General features: G+C 42.5%; 2 protein-coding genes across 3 annotated transcripts; one reads left to right on the top strand and one right to left on the bottom strand.

The window, feature by feature from the left end:
• Positions 1-1,107: 1,107 nt before the first annotated feature.
• Positions 1,108-9,521, bottom strand: Acot13 (acyl-CoA thioesterase 13). 2 transcript variants are annotated; one of them, XM_021180483.3, is made up of 3 exons: positions 9,212-9,521; positions 3,280-3,464; positions 1,108-1,348 (listed from the first exon to the last, which is right to left on the bottom strand). In XM_021180483.3, exons 1-3 carry the CDS (start codon positions 9,290-9,292, stop codon positions 1,192-1,194), a joined length of 423 nt encoding a protein of 140 aa, XP_021036142.1. In that variant the 5' UTR covers positions 9,293-9,521; the 3' UTR covers positions 1,108-1,191. The 2 variants fall into 2 exon arrangements, with proteins under 2 accessions (XP_021036142.1, XP_085687333.1); XM_085831207.1 differs by lacking the exon at positions 9,212-9,521 and adding an exon at positions 7,578-7,678.
• A 120-nt stretch (positions 9,522-9,641) lies between these two features.
• Positions 9,642-18,863, top strand: Tdp2 (tyrosyl-DNA phosphodiesterase 2). Its single transcript, XM_021180297.3, has 7 exons — positions 9,642-9,919; positions 10,000-10,085; positions 13,325-13,495; positions 14,185-14,276; positions 15,300-15,418; positions 17,104-17,274; positions 17,808-18,863. Exons 1-7 carry the CDS (start codon positions 9,722-9,724, stop codon positions 18,081-18,083), a joined length of 1,113 nt encoding a protein of 370 aa, XP_021035956.1. The 5' UTR covers positions 9,642-9,721; the 3' UTR covers positions 18,084-18,863.
• The last annotated feature ends 2,283 nt before the right edge of the window (positions 18,864-21,146 follow it).

Raw genomic sequence — 21,146 nt, 5'->3', positions numbered from 1 at the left:
AGTCTGCAGCATTTGGGCTAGTGGGCCCCACCTCTTGTCTGGGCAGCACAGTGGAGCTGGTTCTGGAGGCATGAGTGAAGGTGAACAGGCCCATATTACATGAGAGGGGAGAGCTGACTCTGCCTCCTGTAGATGGCACCATTTGGGTGGCCTAGCCAGAGCAGTACTATAGAGTTTGCCCTGGTGAGTGGGTAAGGGAGAGCCGACCAGCTCAGCTACCATCTAGGCCTAGATCCAAGACTCTGAATTGACCCACCACAAAATCTGTATCATCTTCAAATGGTTGGGAGGTATGAAAGCGCCAGTCTTGTTGATCCAAAGTTGCAGCATCTCCATGACATGGCAACAACAGGATATATGGGGGGAGTCCAGATGAGGATCTAATATTGATGACGTCACAGAAGCCAGAGATCTCAAACCAGATCAATGACTCGTTGCAATGAACATTTGCAGGTGATGTGTGGACAGAGGAAGGAATGTATTGTGCGACACACTGACATACGGCAGCTTCCACAAAATGTTTTCTATGCTTTGTTGGTTTGTGTATATGTGTGTTTTATTTTGGTTGGGAGACTGTAAGGGTGAAGAGGGGATGGGGAGATGAACAGGACTGGGGTGCATGGTGTGGAACTTGAATAAATAAAAAAAAAACAAAAAACAAACAAAAACCCAAACCTATACAACCCAAAGCAAACTAGCCAGGCACAAAGGTGGTTCCTCCCTATAATCCCAACACTCAGGAGGCTGAGGCAGAAGACTGAGCCCAAGGCCATCCTGGTGTTATAAAGCCAGACTCAAATACCAAAACTCAAAACTTTGAGCCAAGAACTACTTCATCCAATCATCAGGCACTTCATCTAAACAAGATGCTTCAAAAGAAAAAGATTCACCCACCTAGGTGTTGTGGTGCATGCCTTTAGTCCCAGCACTCAGAGACAGAGGAAGGCAGCTCTCTTGAGTTCCAGGCCAGCCTGGTCTACATAATTCTAGAACAGTCAGACTTCTGTTTCAGAAGAAATAACCCCTCTCCCTAACTTTCATATTAGTTTCATTTTGGTTTCTTAGGGTTTTTTTTCCCCCCTCCAAAGAAAATACTTCCTTAGCTACTTCTGGTTTTGATAATTTATTTCAGAAAGTTGCTCACAAACCATACTTGGCGTTGTTGGGCTTCTTCGGGTCTTCCCGCTGTTCTCAGTTCCCCAGGTGTTTTGTGTGTCTGCCTTGTGCTATTAATTTTCCTGTGGTCTTGTTGGTCAGATCCACTGAGGCAAATGCAAGTGTCTTTCCTTGCTTCAGAATATGTGCTGTGATCACTATTTCTTCTCCTATCTTAGCAGGTGACATGTACCTTGAGAGAAAACAGGTTTAAATATAGTTTATGGTAAGGAACTATTGAAAGATTGTGACAGTCCTACCAGCTTTCCTGTGTAGCAACCTACAAATAATTTTGGTACCAGATTCAAATGGCTGGGCTGCATGGGGGTCTACCTGATCCATCCTTCATTTATCCATGGGTTTCTTTTCACATAAAAATGGGATTTCCATGCCTTTTTAAAAAAGTTTTCTATTTCCTATTTGAAACCACTGAACAGTTACCTCTAGCTTTCATTTAATCTGCTTAGCTTCCTAAGGGAAGTACCTGGATGTCTATAGCTTATCAGCATACTTTATTCAACTCCAAAATGACAGAAGAACTACAAGGAGTGGACTGGAGAGATGTCCCAGAAGCTAAGAGGACTGGCTGCTCTAGAAGACCCACGTTCAATTCCCAGCACCCACAATGGAAGCCCACAACCCTCTGTAATTCCAATTCCAGGGGATCTGTTGATTCTTCCAGCCTCTGGTTCCTGTATATATGTGGTTGTTATACACACATGTACTCTGATACATACTCATAAAAGAAACTACAAGAAGGTGAAGTGAATATGAAGTTTTTAGCCATCAGAAATAAAGAGCATATACAGCTGTCCTGTATGCATGAGGATGGTGTAGATACACCCGTCTAGATACACCAAACCCATAAATGTTCAGGTCAACATGCAATTCAAGATCCATTTCACAAGCAATTGTAGGGCTTCTTAATTATTACATTTGCATTATTTTGTGTGTGTGCTCGTGCACATCATGGTGTTTGTGTAAAGGACAGCAGGAAACTTGACAATGCCAGTTTTCTCCTTCCATTATGGGAGTTGTGGGGATTTTTTTTCCTCCTACTATGTGAGTTCCAGGGTTCAATCGCATGTCAGCAGGTTTGGCAGCAAGCGCACTTACCCACTCAATCAGCTCTCTAGCCCCACAAGTTGTTTCTGATGCTTGTCCACCAACCCATCTCTCCAGCCCCATCTTATTTTCGTTATGCATGTACCCCATGTGGATATGTGCATATGAGTGTCCAAGGAGGCCAGAGGTGTCAGGTCTCTCTGGACTGGAGTTACCGGCAGTCTATCTGATGTGGGTATTGGGAACCAAATTCAGGTCCTCTACAAGAACCACTAAGGTCTTAACCACTGAGCTATCTCTCCACCACTTCTGCCCATTTATAAGAGCCTTCATGTAAAACTTTCACTGTTGGGCTTGTTTACCACACAAGGTAAAATAACTCCCACTGGATATGGCTCAGCGCAGTCTCTTTTCTGTCCATCTTGTCTTCCATATTTTGTCCTGTGATTTACTTACTGATCTCTGCTTATTCCCGGGTTTAAGAGAAACTGACAAGGTTCTAGGTTCTTGTGTTTGTTTTTGGAAACCGGGTCTTGTTTTGTAGCCTAGGCTAAGCGTGGACTGAAGATTCTCTTGCTTCAGCCTCCCAAGGGCTGGGATTACAGATATGAGCCACCATGCCTAACTATGGAACTCAAATTTCCCATTTTGGAGAAGTGGCTTCTACAAACATTTTCCAATAGTGACAGGCCGGGGTCTAGAGCACACACTGCTGTGCCATTTATACAGTAGTCCTAGGAGAGAGTCAGGATGCCTTCCTGGTACCTGTGCTCGCCCTGTTGCAAATTTCTGAGTTTGAGGCCAGCCTGGTCTACAGAGTGAGTTCCAGGACAGCCAGGGCTATCCAGAGAAACCCTGTCTCGAAAAACAAAACAAAACAAAAAATCGTGAGTTTAAACAACTGTGGATTGAAGGTAGTCGACGAAAAGGGACACCTGTCCCCAAAATGTACAGACTCTTGTCATTATTCCCTAAACAATATAGTATAAGTTATCTGAAATGAATATTGGGGTTTGTTTGTTTTTGAGAAATTATCTGGGATGGCCTCTGGATACATACGTTATGTTCATGTCCACACTGACTCCGGGTGCTCCTCTTTCTGTGCACATTAGAGCCATGGTGGAGATGCTGTCCACTAAGGTTGCTGTCAAGCCTCCATGGAGCGTACCCAGCTTATTAGTATGCTGCTCTTCCACCTTCATCTCACAGATTAGTTTTTCAGGAGCAGCCGAGACAAGCGTCACCTAAATATTCAATAGGAAAAGAAAAGAAAACAACATTAATTCTGTGGTATTAGAACAGCTCAGATACAAACAGCAGGGCAAGAGTGATTGTGAAGCTGGAAGCTTGGTCTAGAGGCACACACCTGTGATTCTAGCATGGAGGAGGACTTGCTGAGTCAAGGCTTGTGGGGCGGGGGGGGGGGGTGCGCTACAACAATGATCTCTTTAAAGTATGTATTTTAGGTGCTGGAGAGATGGCTTAGCAGTTAAGAGCACTGACTGCTCTTCCAAAGGTCCTGAGTTCAATTCCCAGCAACCACATGGTGGCTCACAACCATCGGTAATGGGATCTGATGCCCTCTTCTGGTGTGTCTGAGCTACAATGTACTCATATAAAAATAAATCCTTTTTTTTTAAAAGGTATGTATTTTATTTTAAATTACACTTCTATGTGTGGGTCTGTAAGTATGTGCACACGGCATGTAGTTTCTGAGCACAGAACAAGGTGTAAGATTGTCTGGAGATGGAGTTACAAACAATTGTAAGCCAACTACCTAACCTGCAGGAAATTTTCACCTCTAATATCAAACTCAGGGGGCCTCTGTAGCACATGTGGCTTGACAAAAATGTCGACTATATGATGTCTAACTATCAAATGCTACGTAGATAACTTCCATTTTGCTGACCTACTCAGTAGCTCACTTCAGGGTCACCTCATATGTGACAGAACTGCGGCATTGCTCGAGGCCTGTCACCTTCATGTGTACCTCCTGTCTTAGGGTTTTCCTGCTGTAGACAGACACCATGACCAAGGCAAGTCTTAGAAAGGACAACATTTAATTGGAGCAGCTTACAGGTTCAGAGGTTCAGTCCATTGTCAAGGTGGGAGCCTGGCAGCATCCAGGCAGGCCTGTGCAGGAGGAGCTACACCTTCATCTGAAGGCTGCTAGTGGAAGACTGACTTCCAGGCAGCTAGGATGAAGGTCTCAGGCCCACACTCACAGTGACACACCTATTCCAACAAGACCACACCTCCTAATAGTGCCACTCCCTGGGTTGAGCATATGCAAACACCTCCTATTGTCAATATTTTAATTTTTGAGACAGGGTCTCCTACAGTCAAACTGACTCTATCTCTGAGAAACCCCTCCCCCCACACCCCAGCCTCCACCCTGTGTTGGGATTATAGGCACACGCTATTATTCCCGATTCCAATCATTGGCTTAAAAATCAGAGACTATGTAACTTCTAAATGTACTACAAAGACCATGAAAAGGAAAAAACTGAAATGAAACAAGCCACCTCAAACAATGCTGTGTTTTATGCCACAGGTAAATAAACAGGAAAATGTCAGCGTTGCCTGTCTGTATTACAATAAAGAGTCCAGCCAGGGGACATTCTCACAAACCAATGCTACACAGCAGGGAGGTCTGGAATGTAGGCCAGGGCCTTACTATGTATGCTGGCCAGGTATTCTATAAGTGAGCTACACTCAACATGAGTTTTTAAGTCAAGGATTGGCAGGGCAAAAGGGATGAGTTTCCTTTTTGTTTGGAGATTAAGTCTCGAATCTTCAGTGCTGGGATGACCTTCAGCTCCTGATCTTCTTGTCTCCCTTCCAGATGTGACACCAGCCCCAGCCACATGAGGGACATTTAATGCCTGCTTTTTCAGAGCTCAGTCCGAAGTCAGGCATATAAAGTTGCAGCGGAAAGTGACTGTTGACAGCATGAATGGAAGTCTGCCTCTCTGCCTGCTCCCTTTTCTTTTAGAGGTGGTCTTACTGCGTGTGCAGCTCGGGCTGCCTTCAAAGTCTAGATCATCTTCGTCAGCCTCCTGATTGTTGAGATCGTAGGTGTGTGCCACTACAACTAGTCTGATACAGGTTTGTTGAAGTAGATACTTTTAGAATAAAAGAAGCCTTTATTTTCTTGTTTTAGTGTACGTACCTCACTTTCAAAGCCGTGCTCTTATGAGGGATTAGGAAAGGCTTACAGGAAAATGATACCTGAAATTCTTATAAAGGCCAGTTAGTGAAGACAGGAAAAAGCCAGCCAGGTCCAGAAACATGAGAGCCATATGGACACCAAAAGTTCCTGGAGGTTTGTTCTTTAAAAGGTACATCTACTCATTTGCTTGTATGCGTGTGCCTGAGTGCCTGTGGACACGGAGGACAACTGCAGGTTGGCTTTCTTTCTAAATCATACCAGCTCTTTAAACTTTAGTTTAGTCCTTGGAAGTTCCCTGTGAGGACATCACACTGGGAGGCAGCAGGGAGCGCATCTGGGAGGAGTTAGGTGAGGACTACGGAGTGAGTCCATTAAAATACATTCCATTTGAAGTTCTCAAATAATAATCAACATACAAAAAAAAGTTTTCAGAAAATGTGCAGCTTTATATAAATAGTGCTCAATTCTAGAATTGAAAAGGCCAACTAGAATCTATGAATTACTGTAAATGTGTCTTTGGATAGGACTCCAAAGGAGGCAGCCAGAAAAGGCTGGTGAAAATAAATACCCAAGCCTCTGGCAGGAATCTAGGAAGGCACTGGTGGCCCTTACGAGGTCTCCTGCCTTCCTTGCAGAACCTTGAAAGTTATAAATAAGCACTTAAGTGTATTCCAATATTCTTTATATTCAAATGTTCCTATAAAGAGGGTATTTGAATAAAGTATAGTTTATCTACAAAATGGAATAATCTTTCTAAAAAGAAAGCAGGGCCTCGGAGTTCTGTCCTGCAGCTGGCTGGAAGCTCTTTTTGCAGGCTCTGGCTTGAATGCATTCTGAAGCTCAGGTTCACTCACCAGGATGTGGTAGTGTGCCTGAGTTTTCCTAACATGAGGTGCAAACTGTGTGCCCTCGTGACTGGATTTCCAAGGCTGCCCAATAATTAGACAGTTTGAAAGATTCCCTTTTGGAAGCAAACAAAACTTGCAAGAATGGAGGGAAGACAGTTTCCTGCTAGCTGGCCTGCCTCTGCGAGTAGGGCGCTTCAGAGATGCAGCCATACCGAGTTCCCACTCATGGAGGGGTGGGCTTTTTGGTGATCTAGCTGCCTCTGAGTGATGTGTACTCTAAAACACTCACTAGGTCACTGTGTTAGCAGGCTTATTGTTGCTACTCTACCTGGGGTGAACAGAGGTTTGTTCATTTCTCCCCAGGGAAAGTTACACTGCAGGAAAACATGTATCATGCAGACATAATTTCTTTTTTTTTTTTTTTTTTTGAGACAATGTCTCTTAAATAATTCAGGTTGGCCTTGAACTAGATATGAAGTTGAGGATGATTTTGAACTTCTGATCTTTCTGTCTCTACTTCCCTGAATGCTGCTGGTATTACAGGTGTGTGTTATCACATCTGCTTTTCTGTGATGCTAGAGATGTAAACCAGGGGTTTGTGCATGCCAGGCAAGCATTCTACCAGCCGAGCCACATGAGCACAAAAAAAGTGGAAAGTGAAGAGTTAGGTGTTTTGTATTGTCTTATGAAATCGAGACTCGACCAGAATGTTGAAGTCCTTGCAGAATCAGCAAGTATAGCAATCTTTTATGAATCATTGGTGACAGAATACACCACATGAGTAATACCAGCACTCGGGAGACAGAGGCATGGAAGGTCAATACAAGTTTAAGGCCAGCCAGGATCCTGTCTCAAAAAACAAAACAAAGGAAATCACAAAACCCACACATACACATATACAAGCCACTATACAAAAATATATACTTTAGTCTTAGCTTCTCATCCCACATAAAACAACCTCTTATCTGTCTGTCGTAAGTTATCAATCACACAATAACTATTATTATATTATCGACCCCGTGTAGTTTAACAGTCACTAGCTGCTACCTATAAATACCGAACTTGTGCAGTGTGGCTAGCCATACTATAAATGTGAGATTTATGCTAATTTTCAACTATTAAGTGTTTTTTAAAAATTCACTTTTTTTTTTTTTTTGAGGGATTTGTTTATGTAACTAGCTTACAAGCTGGCCTACATCAGCCTCCCTTAGCCTGGAATTACAGGCAGGTACCACCAAGCTGAACGTAGGCATGAGAATTTTAATTAGCTACTCAAAGGCAATCAAATCAATGTCAAAATTATCTCACACAAAACAGTCAGATGCTGTGGCACATACCATTCATCCCAATACTCAAGTGGCAGAGGCTGATCAATCTCTGTGAGATCCAGGCCGACCTGGTCTACATATCAAGTTCTGGAACAGCTAGGGTTACATAGAGAGACCCCGTTTAAATAGAAAATAAATAAATAAATAAATAAAACCAAATAAATACATTACAAAATATTCTAATACCCAGGAGCGTGAGGAAAGCTTAGGGAGAAGTGGCTATGGAACCCTATCAACGACAGGCGCCCACCTGCAAGCTTGGACTAACTACATTCCAGTCCTCATAAAGTTGTTTTTGGTTGTTTTTAAAGAATTAAAATTTTCTCTTAAATCATTAAAATTCTTTTTAGGTAATATTATCTTTCCAAAAGTCACTGTCAAATGCTGTCCTTAGTTTTTAAATATTTCCTATTGGAAAACATTAAATATATTTACCTAAGGGTTATTTCCTATTTTTTTGACACTTTATGAACATAGTTAAAAAATTCTAAGAGGGGGAGTGTTCAGGAAAAAGATTTCAAATGCCTGTTGTTGACCAATATATTTCATGCCCAAATTCTTTTTAAATTTCCAAGTATTTTTTCTTAATCAGAAAAATAGACATGCGTGCATTAAAACATTTATTAAAAAGTCTGGGGCTGGTGAGATGGCTCAGTGGGTAAGAGCACCCGACTGCTCTTCCAGAGGTCCAGAGTTCAAATCCCAGCAACCACATGGTGGCTCACAACCATCCGTAACGAGATCTGGCGCCCTCTTCTGGAGTGTCTGAGGACAGCTACAGTGTACTTACATATAATAATAAATAAATAAATCTTAATTAAAAAAAAAAAGTCTGCAAGTTCTAAGGTTAAAGTGTCTTTCTACTCTGACAATACCACGCACTGGACTTCTGCTACTGATGTTTATTGAGGACTGCTTCCTATAGAACATAATGTCTTTCTATAAAGTCTGGAAAAACAGTAGTCTATGTTAGTTCATGTGGAATGGCAGGGTGCAGGCACTGGTCCTGGTTAACTGTAGATTCCCGCCGGGCGTGGTGGCGCACGCCTTTAATCCCAGCACTCGGGAGGCAGAGGCAGGCGGATTTCTGAGTTCGAGGCCAGCCTGGTCTACAAAGTGAGTGCCAGGACAGCCAGGGCTACACAGAGAAACTCTGTCTCGAAAAACCAAAAACAAAAAAACAAAAAAACTGTAGATTCCCAGGCCAGCCTGGACTACCAGAGTTCTCAGCCAACAATCGTTACATAGTTACATAGACCTAGTTACAAAGACCTAGTCTCAAAAGCAAGAAACACAACATAGGTACAGGTGGTTCTCACATTCACTTCTGTACCTCAAACCTACTTGACTCTGACCCCAGAAGAAACAATTCCTCTATACTAGCCCTGCAGACTCCAGCGTCCCTTAAATGGTACGCTGACTTTTTTTCTCTGCACACTCCAACAGTTTGCTGGTTAAAAAAAAAAAAAACAACAAAACAAAACAAACAAACAAACAAAAAAAACAAAACAAAAAAACCAAACCAAACATGCTTATTTACGTTTCGATGAGAATCCACGCACTTCCCCTGCGTTTGAGAGGCCACTAAAGTGTTTTACTAGGTTGGTCCTCTTCACCAGAGACTTCGCCTACAATAAATATACCTTTTCCAAAACTCTATCAAAACCGGGAACTTTGAACATAACCTTCATTACTTCTCGTAGGTTCTGGGTCATGCTGCTCATCGTGGACGCAAAGCAAGAGTCTGGGCTCTGCGAGAATGAACTCTGGAAGAGACGTTTGTGAGAGGACAAGGGTGTGGAAGGTCAAGTCTGCAAGCCCGGCCGGTGTCGCGTCGTGCTCGGGAGAAAGGATCGCGCGCCCTGGTCGCCCTGGTCCTAGATGATCACGGGTAACCTTCACTCTTTAGCGCCCCAGCGCGCACGCGCAACCTTCAGGCCTCCTCCGCCCCCTCCCTTCCCTCCCCCCTCCCCCTCCCCCTCCCCATCTGCGCCTCGCTGGCCGCGGCCCGGAACCAGAGAGGGCGGTCTTCTCCACCGGAAGGTTGACGCGGACGCGCTCGCACGCTGCGCGCCTGCTCAGGTTCCGGCGTTCGCGATCAGTCGCGCGGGAGGCAGCGTGAAGAGCGGGTGTTTTGAGGGGACCCTGCGGCGATGGCGTCCGGCAGCAGTTCCGATGCGGCGGAGCCCGCAGGGCCGGCAGGGCCGGCGGCGGCGGCGCCCGAAGCAGCACAGACGGAGGAGGACCGGGTGAAGAGGCGGCGGCTTCAGTGCCTGGGCTTTGCGTTGGTTGGGGGATGCGACACCACGATGGTCCCCAGCGTCCTGCCGGAGAACGACTGGCAGACGCAGGTCAGTTCGCGTCTCTCGCTTCCGCCGCTCTCCCCGGGGAGGCGGGGCGCGCCCTGCAGCCTTGTGCCTTTGCTTTTCAGAAAGCTCTGAGCGCCTACTTCGAACTGCCAGAGAACGACCAAGGGTGGCCGCGCCAGCCTCCCACGTCCTTCAAGTCCGAGGCCTAGTAAGCGACGGGGGTCGCGGGCTGCTCGCCGAGGGCGGGGAGGGGCTTGGGCGTCCGAGGACCGGGACCTGGAAAAGGGCAGCCGGCGCCCCGGAGCTGGAAATCTGAGGGAATGCTTCCGAGGATGCAGGGTCACTTCCCAGCGGGACTTGTCTTTGTTGTTTTGGGACGAGTCTCACTGTGTAGCGCTTGGCTGGCCTGGAACTCGCTATTTGAACCAAGCTGCCCTCGAACTCAGAACAGTTTGCTTCTGCCCTCTCAGTGCTGGCACGTTGAAGGCACATACTAGGACTGGCTTCCAACGTGATTTATTTTATTTTATTTTATCTTATTTCTTTGGAGGAGAAAAAACCTGCAGATTATTTTATGTATTTTGAGGCAGAGTCTCACCCTTTATCCCTGGCTGACCTGAGCTTGGTGTGTAGACTAGGTTGGCCTCAAACACAGATCTACCAGCCTCAGAATCGAAAGGGCTGGATTTAGAGTGCCCACCACCACACTGGGACGAAATTTCTGTTTAATGTTACTGTTATTTGTTCTTTTTTGAGACAGAGGCTTGCAATAATCCTGACCTCCAGCTCTTTTCCAGCCTCCCTTTTGCTAGCATTGCATCTGATTCTAGCACTCCCCACCCGAACTTCTTATTTGAGCCATATGTCCAGGCTGACTTGGAACTCCTGTGTGGTCAGGGCTTGCCTTCTATTGGCCCAGTACTGGGATTAAAGGTTTGTGAAACCCTGACTACTGAAATACACTTACTAACCTGAAATATTGGTGATATGTAAACTGGAGATTAGAAAAAAAAAATGGAGGTAGAGATTTTCTCCTGAAGAATGGTAACCTGTAAGTCTCCTTGTTTCTGCATAGTTTATCTGCTCTCCTCTTGCCAAAGAACGATAGTTTTTTTCTTTTGAGACAGGTTTGTCTCAAGTTTGACTAGTTTGGCACAAGTTTGTATGTAGTCCAGGCCGGCATTGAGCTCCTAGCAATCTTGCCTCAGCCTGTGGGAACTAGAAACCATACCAGCCAGGTTTAAGATTTGTTTTTAGTGTATGCTGTTTCTGTTGTCTCAATGCCCTGCCTCTGATATTCATTGTTGTTGTTCTACAGTTTGCAGAATAAAACTAAGGTGCCATACTGGGCCTTGTACACAAATTGGCCACTGTTCTTTCCAGAGTCTCTTACACGGGAGTTGTCTGTGTCAGCCAGAAGAGACGGGCAATTGTCATAAAACAGTTGTGCTGAAAATTATGTGGAAAGTTGTTTAGAAAACGTTGGGTCTCCACACTCCATAGGTTATAAATAAGGAGTGGAGTCCACCTATCCAGTACCCCCTCCCCACCTCCTCCAGTTACTTGTGTGTTGGTTAGACAACAACTCTGCCTGGTTGCAGGCAGGGTTTCTTTATATAGCCCTGCCTGTACAGGAACTCACTCTGTAGACCAGGCTGGCCTTGAACTCAGAAATCCGCCTGCCTCTGCCTCCCAAATGCTGGGATTAAAGGCGTGTGCTACCACTGCCCAGCCCCAGAAGAGGGCATTAGAACCCTTGAAACTGGGGTTAAATAGTTATGAGCTATGCATGCTGCAGTTCTAGGACTTGAACCCAAGTCCTCTGAAAGACCCAGTGCTCCTAAAGGGATCTCTTCTTAGATGTTTTTAGTTACAAATGAAGGGCCTGAGATCTGACAATGCTCTGAAATGGCGTAGCCTTTTCTCGTTGGTAAGGCTGCAGAAAAAGTATAATATTGAATGTTAGAAAAGAAAGCTTTCTGGGATGGGTGAAGTTCCAAAAGGAACTTGGCATTAAACATAGTTTTTGGTTCTCTTTAAAAATACTTTTATACATACAGATGAATTTTAGCCAGATGTAGTAGCTTATGTTACTTGGGAAGCTGAGGCAGGATTGCCAAAGGTTTGAGGCCAGCTTAGCTAAAGTATTGAGTCCTAAGGCAATCTGGATATATACTTGCTAAAGTTCCTACTTTATAAGCTTGTAAGTTTGAGGCTAGCAGGTATACATTTCCAGACCTTGTTTCAAAGAGGGTGTTTACATTTCATATTTTGCTTTAGAATTGGTACTAAACCATCTTGCATCAAGACCTTGGCTTCAAATCTCCACTAGAAAGAACAGGATGACTGATTCTAGGCAGGAGTAAGTGAGCTAGGAGATGGATTTAGAATAATCTACAGTGCTGGGAAGTAAGGGAGTAGCCAGAGAATGTTGGAAACGTTCCAGGAGAACATAGGGCTAATGTAAAATTGGTGACAATGAACACTTGGGTATTTCAGAACAGGTTGTAGTCTGCACAATAAAATACGAACCCATATTTAAGTAAGTACCTGCTGTTTGTGGGACAAGTAACTTTTTTTTTTTTTTTAAAAGACTTATTTTATGTACATGAGTACACTGTCACTATCTTCAGCCACACCATAAGAGGGAATCTGATCCCATTACAGATGGTTGTGAGCCACCATGTGGTTGCTGGGGATTGAACTCAGGACCTCTGGAAGAGCAGTTGGTACTCTTATCTCTCCAACCCGACTAGTTACTGTTGTAGGGGAATTTAAACTACTAAATTTCTAAGGCTTGAGGAATTAGAAAAATCTTTTGAGAACTATTAAAGTAAACTGAAACTGAACTATGTTTCAGTTAAGTACGGGCAGTAAAACCAGGATGAAAGTTGAGTCATAAACAAGATGCTTCCATAGTTAAAACCCACAAAATACTGAGGAGAATGGGAAAAATCAGTACTTTCCAGTGGGGATATTTGGTTAACCATGCATTGGTAATGCTGTCATTCCTGCCCCAAAGTTCACAGCTAGACTTGTAAGAAAACATCAAGATTAACTGAATTACTGTATAAGACAGTGATTGTATAAAGTAGTCTGTACTCAAAAATGCCTGATTAGAAGTGATTTGTTTATATCTTCAAATTGAGGACAAACATGTACAACAAAATTCAAACAGTCTCTACATTTGGAAGCCAGAGGTCAGATTTGGATTCCCCAGGCATAGTACTCCTTGGTTTTTCAGACTGTCTCTCACTGGGACCATGCACTCACCATTTAAGGTAAAACAGGCCTCAAGTATCTACTGGTCCCGGCCTCCCAGTTTTGAGAGTACAAGTATGCCACAGCTTCCAGTGTTAAATGTGGGGGTTCTTGCCTCCATAACCCCCAACTACAGCAATTCATAATTTGTTTTTTTTTTTTAATCCTTTATTTTGATCTTACCAGTGTTGATCTAACCAACGAGGATGCAAATGATACAACCATTTTAGAAGCCAGTTCATCTGGAACTCCTCTAGAAGATAACAGCACTATTTCTTTCATTACCTGGAATATTGATGGATTAGATGGATGCAATCTGCCCGAGAGGGCTCGAGGGGTGTGTTCCTGCCTAGCTTTGTAAGCATTCTCTTTTCCATGGTAGGGACTTTGATAAGTGTTTTAATGGTTCTACAGCGCAACAGTTGTATACTTGAAAATTTGACTTTAAGGTCAGTTTCTGAGTAAATATTTAATAAGAGTTGAGGTGTTTTGATCTGGGAGGGTCTTGGTGAATTGGAACACCGGTTTATGTGAGATTCTTTCTAGAATTGTAAGCTTTACATACATAGTTTTATTTATAAGTATTGTTATGAAGTGAAAATTTCCTAAAAGTTTTGTTTTTGGCCTCAGGAGAGCTTTGTGACTAAAGCACTCACATTCTCTAGAGCTGTTGTCACTGGACAGCTTTTTAAGAGAACCTGAAGAGAGCATAGCACTGAATACATCTCTTGGTGTATATATAACGATTGCAAACGCTTAATGTAGTATATATACTGTTTTCTGTTTTAATTCCACTGGTGTATTGTGTGTGGGTGATGTGTAGGGGGGATGCTGGGATTGTTAGGCAAGTGTCACTGCCCTACACACCCAGCCTGTTGGTCATCATGGCACGGTGTAGTAAACTATATCTAGATAGAGGTCAGTGTGAGCATTGAGTGCTAGGGGGCCAGGTAACAGTTGTTTTATGTGCATATATTGTGGAATTTTCTCTATGTAGCTGAAAATGAATGCTTTGCTGCTCTTGGTAAATTGCTCTTTTTAATTAGGTACAGTCCAGATGTGGTATTTCTACAGGAAGTTATCCCCCCATACTGTGCCTACCTAAAGAAGAGAGCAGCCAGTTACAAAATTATTACAGGTAATGCTCTTCTTGCTACCTAAACTACCTTTTTCTTTGAAAAATAGATCAATGAAGAAAAAAAAAAATGAGAGGCTATTACAAAGGGCACAAATGGGTTTGAGGAAACTCAACATGACACCAGATACTTAAAAGATTTATAGGCTATTTTACAGCTTAATGTTAATAAATGGAAAAATAATTGAAATGGGTATTTCTTTTTAGGAAAACAAAGTTCTAAAATTTTAGATTTGTATATTTTCTGAAATTGAATATCGAGGCATGCCCTTATCAACTATTTGTTCTTACTTAAACATCACTTGTATCTCTTGTTAAACTCTGATAAGGGACAGAAACATAGCACTTGGTTGACCTACTTCAAAGTAGAGGCTTAAGATTTGATCCCATTTAAATGATTTGCTCCTTGTTATAGTGAGGGAGCTTGTGGTAAAGTGAAGGTACTCTGTTGTGGTAAATATCCAACCCCAATAAAGCCGTGCAAAGAACACACAATTACAGTTAAAATATTTATGAGCTGCACGCCTAGCACTACACTAGGCCTCAGCTTTGAGGTCCCTTGCTACTTGCGGCTCCTCCTGGCCATGTGGTTTTGCTCCATCTTCCTTCCACCTCCTCTTCCTCCATCTTTCTCTCTCCATCTCCTTGTCTCCTCCTTCATCTCTTCTGCCTCTCTAAAACCTCCAGCCCCACTTTTCCCTTCCACTGGCCAATCGTGGGTTCTAACCTTTATTTGACTAGTTAAAATGGGGAGAGGTTCACATGAATTTACCTGAGTATGTGATCCATTCCTGGTTGTGGCAGCCCTTCTTGAGAAAGTGGAATTAACATCAAAATACAAACCATACCAGGGCAAACTACATTTCCCCCTTTTTGTTCAATTGAAAGGCTCTTTTCTCTCAGATTTAAATTAAGCACAACTATTACATTGTGTCATTTATGAAGTAGAAGATACAGTTAACACACAGTCCATCAATTTTGTCAATTGACTTTCTTCCCTATACTTTTTTCCACAAATGTTTGAAGGTAATGAAGAAGGATATTTCACAGCTATACTATTGAAGAAAGGAAGAGTGAAATTTAAAAGTCTAGAGATTATTCCTTTTCCAAATACCAAAATGATGAGAAACCTTCTATGTGTAAATGTAAGTTTAAGTTTGGGGCGTTTTTTGTTTGGTTGGTTTTTGAAGGTGTATTGCCTTTACAGATAAATTTATAAAGGCATTTTTATTTGTGTGTTTGTGTCTGTCTGTCTGTCTGTATCAGTTAGTCAGGACTTCTATGACTCAGTTCACTCCTTCCACCACATGTTTTAGGGATCCAGATTCTAGGGATCAAACTCAGGTTTACTTGGCAGAGGCTCTTACCTGCTGAGCCATGTCACTGGGACAATTGTTTTAAACCCTATTTGTGTCTGTCTGTGGGGTCTGGAGATCAGGACAACTTCTTGGAGTCAGATTTCATTTCCCACTGTAGTTCTCTGTATTGATTAAATAGTTTCGGAAAACTTGGGTCTCATAATTTTAGATGCAAACTTTAAAATGTAAAATAAATCTGCAAAAATGCAAAATAAAAAATGCAAAGTTGAATTCTTAATTGATTAGATGTTTTCATGAATGTGACAACAGTTGGCTATGGAGAACATTTGTCAAGTCATTTGTTATATCAATGAGAAAAATAACACAGCACATAGATAACTCTAAGGAACACACTAGTACTTTAGCTCACAGTTGAGGGAAGGCATGGCAGTGGAGGTGTGATCCTACTGGGCTTCTGTAGACCAGGCTGCCCTCCAATTCAGGAATTAAGGGAATGTGGCGTTCAGCTTGTTTTCTCCTGTCTCCTTTATTCAGCGCAGGACGTGGAAATGGTAGCAAGGGTAAACCTGTGCGTGTGGATGAGCTTATGTTCATGGTGGTGTGATAAACAGTTATTTTCCTAAGAGTGTGACAAAGTATCTGACAAAGGCAGTCTTAAGTAGAGTTTATTTTGACACATAGTTGTAGGGTAAGGCAGGAGCAGCTAATCACATTGTGTCCACAGACTGAAAGCAAAGTGATGACTTCTGCTGTTAAGCTTGCTTTACCCCACCCCCCACCACCACCACCACCTTTTTTTTAGTTTGGGACCTCATCTCCCACTGGTGCCCATTAACATTTTAAGGTGGGGCTTCCACCTTAAGTAAGCTAATCTCAAATTTCTTTAGATATTCCCAGAGATTTGCCTTCTAGGTGATTCTAGATTCTATAAAGTTTGACAATATTAACCACCATCCTGAGTGTGGAGAGGTAGTGGAGTGTTGACTGGAGCTTAAGCAGTAGGCAGGATCCAGATTATAGGTTTGAACAAATTAAAATGATTCTGTAGGCATTGCAGCACATTCTATATACTAGTATCTTCATTGTAAATGATAATGACTTCATTCAGTTAAGTGATTATTTCCATGTATCTGTGCCTGGATATTGTTGGAACAATAAATAGAGTTATCTGAGTTTGCAAATAACTCATGGCTTCATGAAATGGAGAAGTTGCTGTCCTTTTACTTGTTTGGAACCTTTTCTAGCCATCTGTATACCTTGGAATTGGATCCTAGAGAGGTGTGAGCCATGGATGGCCTGGAGCTGCTGGAGAAGGGGTACATACAGAAGAGCTATTCTGTGGATAGTTCTTGTTCTAAATAGTTATCATGGGTTGGGTTGCACCTTCTGCTCTTCATTTAGGAACAGTACTGACTGGTTTCAGTTGAGTAAATACATTCCAGTTAATTAATCTGCGTTGGAGCCTGTTATCAGCATCAGTGGCCAGTTCAATTGTAATTATTCTGTTTTAGGTGAGTTTGGGTGGAAATGAATTTTGCCTTATGACATCCCATTTGGAGAGTACCAGAGAACATTCTGCGGAACGAATAAGTCAATTAAAAACTGTTCTTCAAAAAATGCAAGAGGCTCCAGATTCAACTACTGTTATATTTGCAGGAGATACAAATTTAAGAGATCAAGAAGTAAGTAACAGAATTGATTCAATGTTTGTGGGGAGAGTATTGCTATGGAAATTAATTTGGATTCATTTTATCTAAAGTCTTATGGACTTGAAATACAAGTTAGAAAACACTGTTGTAGCTTTTGTTTAAAATATGCACAAAAGCTATTAGGAGAAATCCTGTTATATGTTAGATAAACAAGTATTAAAATAAGATAATAATTATAAGAATTCTAATTTAAAAAGTTGAGGGTATTTGTAGCATCCCTATGTATAAGAAGATCTAATTCTCTTCTGAGTTGAAATCAACTTTTTAAAATACTTTATTGCTGGGTGTGGTGGCCCATGCTTTAATCTCAGCACTTGGGAGGCAGAGACAGGCAGATCTCTGAGTTATACAGAGTGAATTCCAGCACAGCTAGGATTACACAGAAACCCTGTCTTGAAAAACAACCACAAAAGTTGTACCTACAAATGATAATATCAGACACCTTTTAAATTGGGGGCAGGGAGTAAATATATAATATTCTTTCATACTATTCTTTCTCTTGCCAGGTTATCAAATGTGGTGGTTTACCTGACAACGTTTTTGATGCCTGGGAATTTCTAGGCAAACCTAAACATTGCCGGTATACATGGGACACGAAAGCAAATAACAACCTCAGGATCCCTGCTGCTTGTAGGCATCGTTTTGATCGAATATTTTTCAGAGCAGAAGAGGGGCACCTTATTCCTCAAAGTTTAGACCTTGTTGGGTTGGAAAAACTGGACTGTGGTAGATTTCCGAGTGATCACTGGGGGCTCTTGTGCACCTTGAATGTAGTATTGTGAAAAGCTTCCCACTTCTAGCTTTACATACTTGCAGCTTTACACGTTTGTTAGCACTAGTTCTGAATTTGTATAGGTCTCAGCCTTTCAGGACATCTAGGTCTAATACAGAAGAATTAATAAACTGGATGATTACTACATCAAAAGCAGCTAACGTTTTACTTTGTATCTTGTGTCCTCAGAAATAAGAATTAGTGTTTGTAATAATTCAAAGCATGCTTATGTTCAGAATGTGTGGGCTTTGGTTTAAAGGACATAACCTCTCAGCTTGTAACAAAGTCATTGTTGCCATCAGGATTTCAAGTAATGGGCATTATCTCAGGGCTAACTATTGTTTGAATTAGGCACCAATATATTTTAAATCATTTTATTAAGAGAAAAAGTAAGCCATTGAATCCTTGAGATGGCATTGTCTTACATTCTGTAAGTTCAGAAACGTAAGTAGATGGCAGCTGTTGTATATCAGACTTAACTTTGCCGGCTGATAGGATACCGTGCCTGATGAGTCACAGCTCCACTCTGATTCCCAGTTACTGTTCCGATTAGTGTTGGTTATTTGCTGGTAACTGACAAAGTTCATCTTGGCAATGATTAAGCCCAGCTTAGCAATGTGAGAATTTTTATTTTTTCTAAGAAGAAAATTCAGAAGAAAAGTAACTTTGAGTTTTGTTACTGGTAAAATGGAAATGCTTTGCAGAGTGAATAAAGAATACTTTTTCTTTTTTGTAAATGTTCTGTAAAGAAAAAATGTACAGTAAATAAAGTGTTTTATTTGTAGACTGAGTACGACTTTTTACTTCATGGTGGGATTTCTTGCTCTACTGCCATCGGGAAAGCAGCCCTGCATGTTACTTTTCAGTGGGAATCACCAAATGTGTTTTGTTATATTAAATTCCTGACATTTTGGATGCTAGGGCAGGAGGATTGTCATTAATGTAAGGCTAGCCTAGGTTATAAAGTAAGGACTGACAAAATAAGGAAATTTAGAATGAAGTGACATTTTTACCTGTTAACCCCAAACTAAACACCTAAAAACAATTTGAACTTATAATAGGGTGGTATGCCTTTCCTCCTGACAAAGGAAAGGGCAGGAACTGTCTATTTTCATCATAATTTTAAACATTAAGGCTTGAAGGAGCAGTGTAGTAGAGGAGGATGGTACTTACTCCTTTGGTAGAATTAAGTTTAGAAGACCACAGTATGTCACATTGCAGAAACGTTGAAATGGGTTAATGCCACAATATGAAATGAATGTCCACTGAATACCAGAGGGGTAGTTTTACATCAGTCTGAAGGAGACTGGCATTTCATTCAGCACACTGATGATGGACAGAGGAGAGGAAAACTGATTTTCTTTTTCATGGTAAGCAGTTTGGTTGTTTTGGAGGGGGAAAGTTGAAGGTAGTTTCTCATTTTCTAGTCTGTAGGGATGTGTAAGGACCTCTGATGACTTTGTCTGTTTTGTTTCTATATGAGGGCTGGGAGAGTTGTACACTGATGTAACTATTCTCATCTTGTGACTCCGTGCCTTCCGGAGCTCTTCACTGCCTGCATCTTTTCTCTAGCTATCATTAATATGTACCATGAAAGGAGGAAATGTCTTCCTACAGTGAGGTTTGGTGTTTGCCCTCTAGAGAGCCCATTTAGTGACTGAATTAATGATTCCCCCCCCCCCTTTTAGTCCATGCTTATTTTTATTCTCCTCAGTCTTCTATTTTGGTTTTTTTGAAACATGGTCTCTCTGTAGCCTTGACTGTCCTGGAACTCCCTCTGTAAACCATGTTGGCTTTGAGATGTAGCTGCCTCTACAACTGTAGGACTGGGATTAAAGGCCCGTGCCCTCTCAGTTTTATAGCTTATTCTCTTCACCTCCTTAGTGGCTCTTTATCTGCATTAGTTAACGTGTTCATCCTGTATGATGCTTTTACATGTATGGTGTTTGTAAGTACACATGAGGAGGCCAGAGGGCAGTTTGTGGAGTCATTTCCAATTTTATGTGGGTCTTATGGTAGATCTAACTCAAGTCAGCCTTGGTAAAGTAAGCTGAGCCATCTCACTGCCCCTCCCCTTAAAAGCCTCATTAAGTAGCCTGCGCTGGCCTGGTAACTGTATCTGGCTTCTTTTTTTTTTTTTTTTTTTTTTGAGACAGGGTTTCTCTGTATAGTCCTGGCTGTCCTGGAACTCACTTTGTAGACCAGGCTGGCTTCGAACTCAGAAATCTGCCTGCCTCCGCCTCCGGAGTGCTGGGATTAAAGGCGTGCGCCACCACGCCCAGCTCTGTATCTGGCTTTTTATTTATTGTTTGAAAGAGTGTTATTGTTTGAAAGCGTGAAGCTCTTGCTTCAGCCGCATGAGTCCTAGGGTGGACTACTGTTCTTGGGTCATCTCCATTTTCTAACAGGAGACATTTAGTAACATTTGTAACCTGTCTGGTGTTTCTCCACAAAGATGACAGTGCAGGCCTATACTAGTGTGCGACTCAGTCATGAAGCCACCGTGGATGTGTAAAGAATACTCCGCCCATCCTTTCTGCCCACCCTTAATGCCAGTTCCTAGACACTTTCTTGTCCTTATTACAAAACTAAAAATACAAGGAACAGTGTTCCACTGACTTAGAATTTCCTCTGACTCAAGATTTCCCACCACAAGACACAAATGTTGAAATGCACTTGGCACCCATTTAACCTGCAAAGTAGAGTTGCTCTGCTCGGTGGCGACCTAGGCCCAGTTTACCATCCTGATTTGAAAGCAGCACTTGAAACCAAGCAGATTAGTTATGGGGTTGGGGGGCAAAAGGCTTGGCTGAAAACAAGACTTGAGTGGCCAGGTGACTTGACTTGGAGTAGTCTGAGCCAAGCAGTGCTTGCTTCCCCGGGTGGAGCATTTTTCTAGATGACCCGTCTATCCCCTCAACAGTTCAGAACCATGGCAGGAAAAGGGTGGGCGAGGGACCAGAGCAGGAAACAACGGAGGCCCCTCTGCTTAGCGGGGCAGTGCGGGCTGCGGCACAGGCCATCCCTAGGGGCGTGTGTGCGCGTGCGTATGCGTCGCCCTGGTAACCCGGGA

This window comes from Mus caroli, unplaced genomic scaffold (assembly GCF_978045245.1).
Source record: "Mus caroli unplaced genomic scaffold, Mus_caroli_1 scaffold_15, whole genome shotgun sequence".
In the NCBI taxonomy this organism is placed as follows: domain Eukaryota; kingdom Metazoa; phylum Chordata; class Mammalia; order Rodentia; family Muridae; genus Mus; species Mus caroli.
This window is presented reverse-complemented; position numbering and strand designations above follow the sequence as displayed.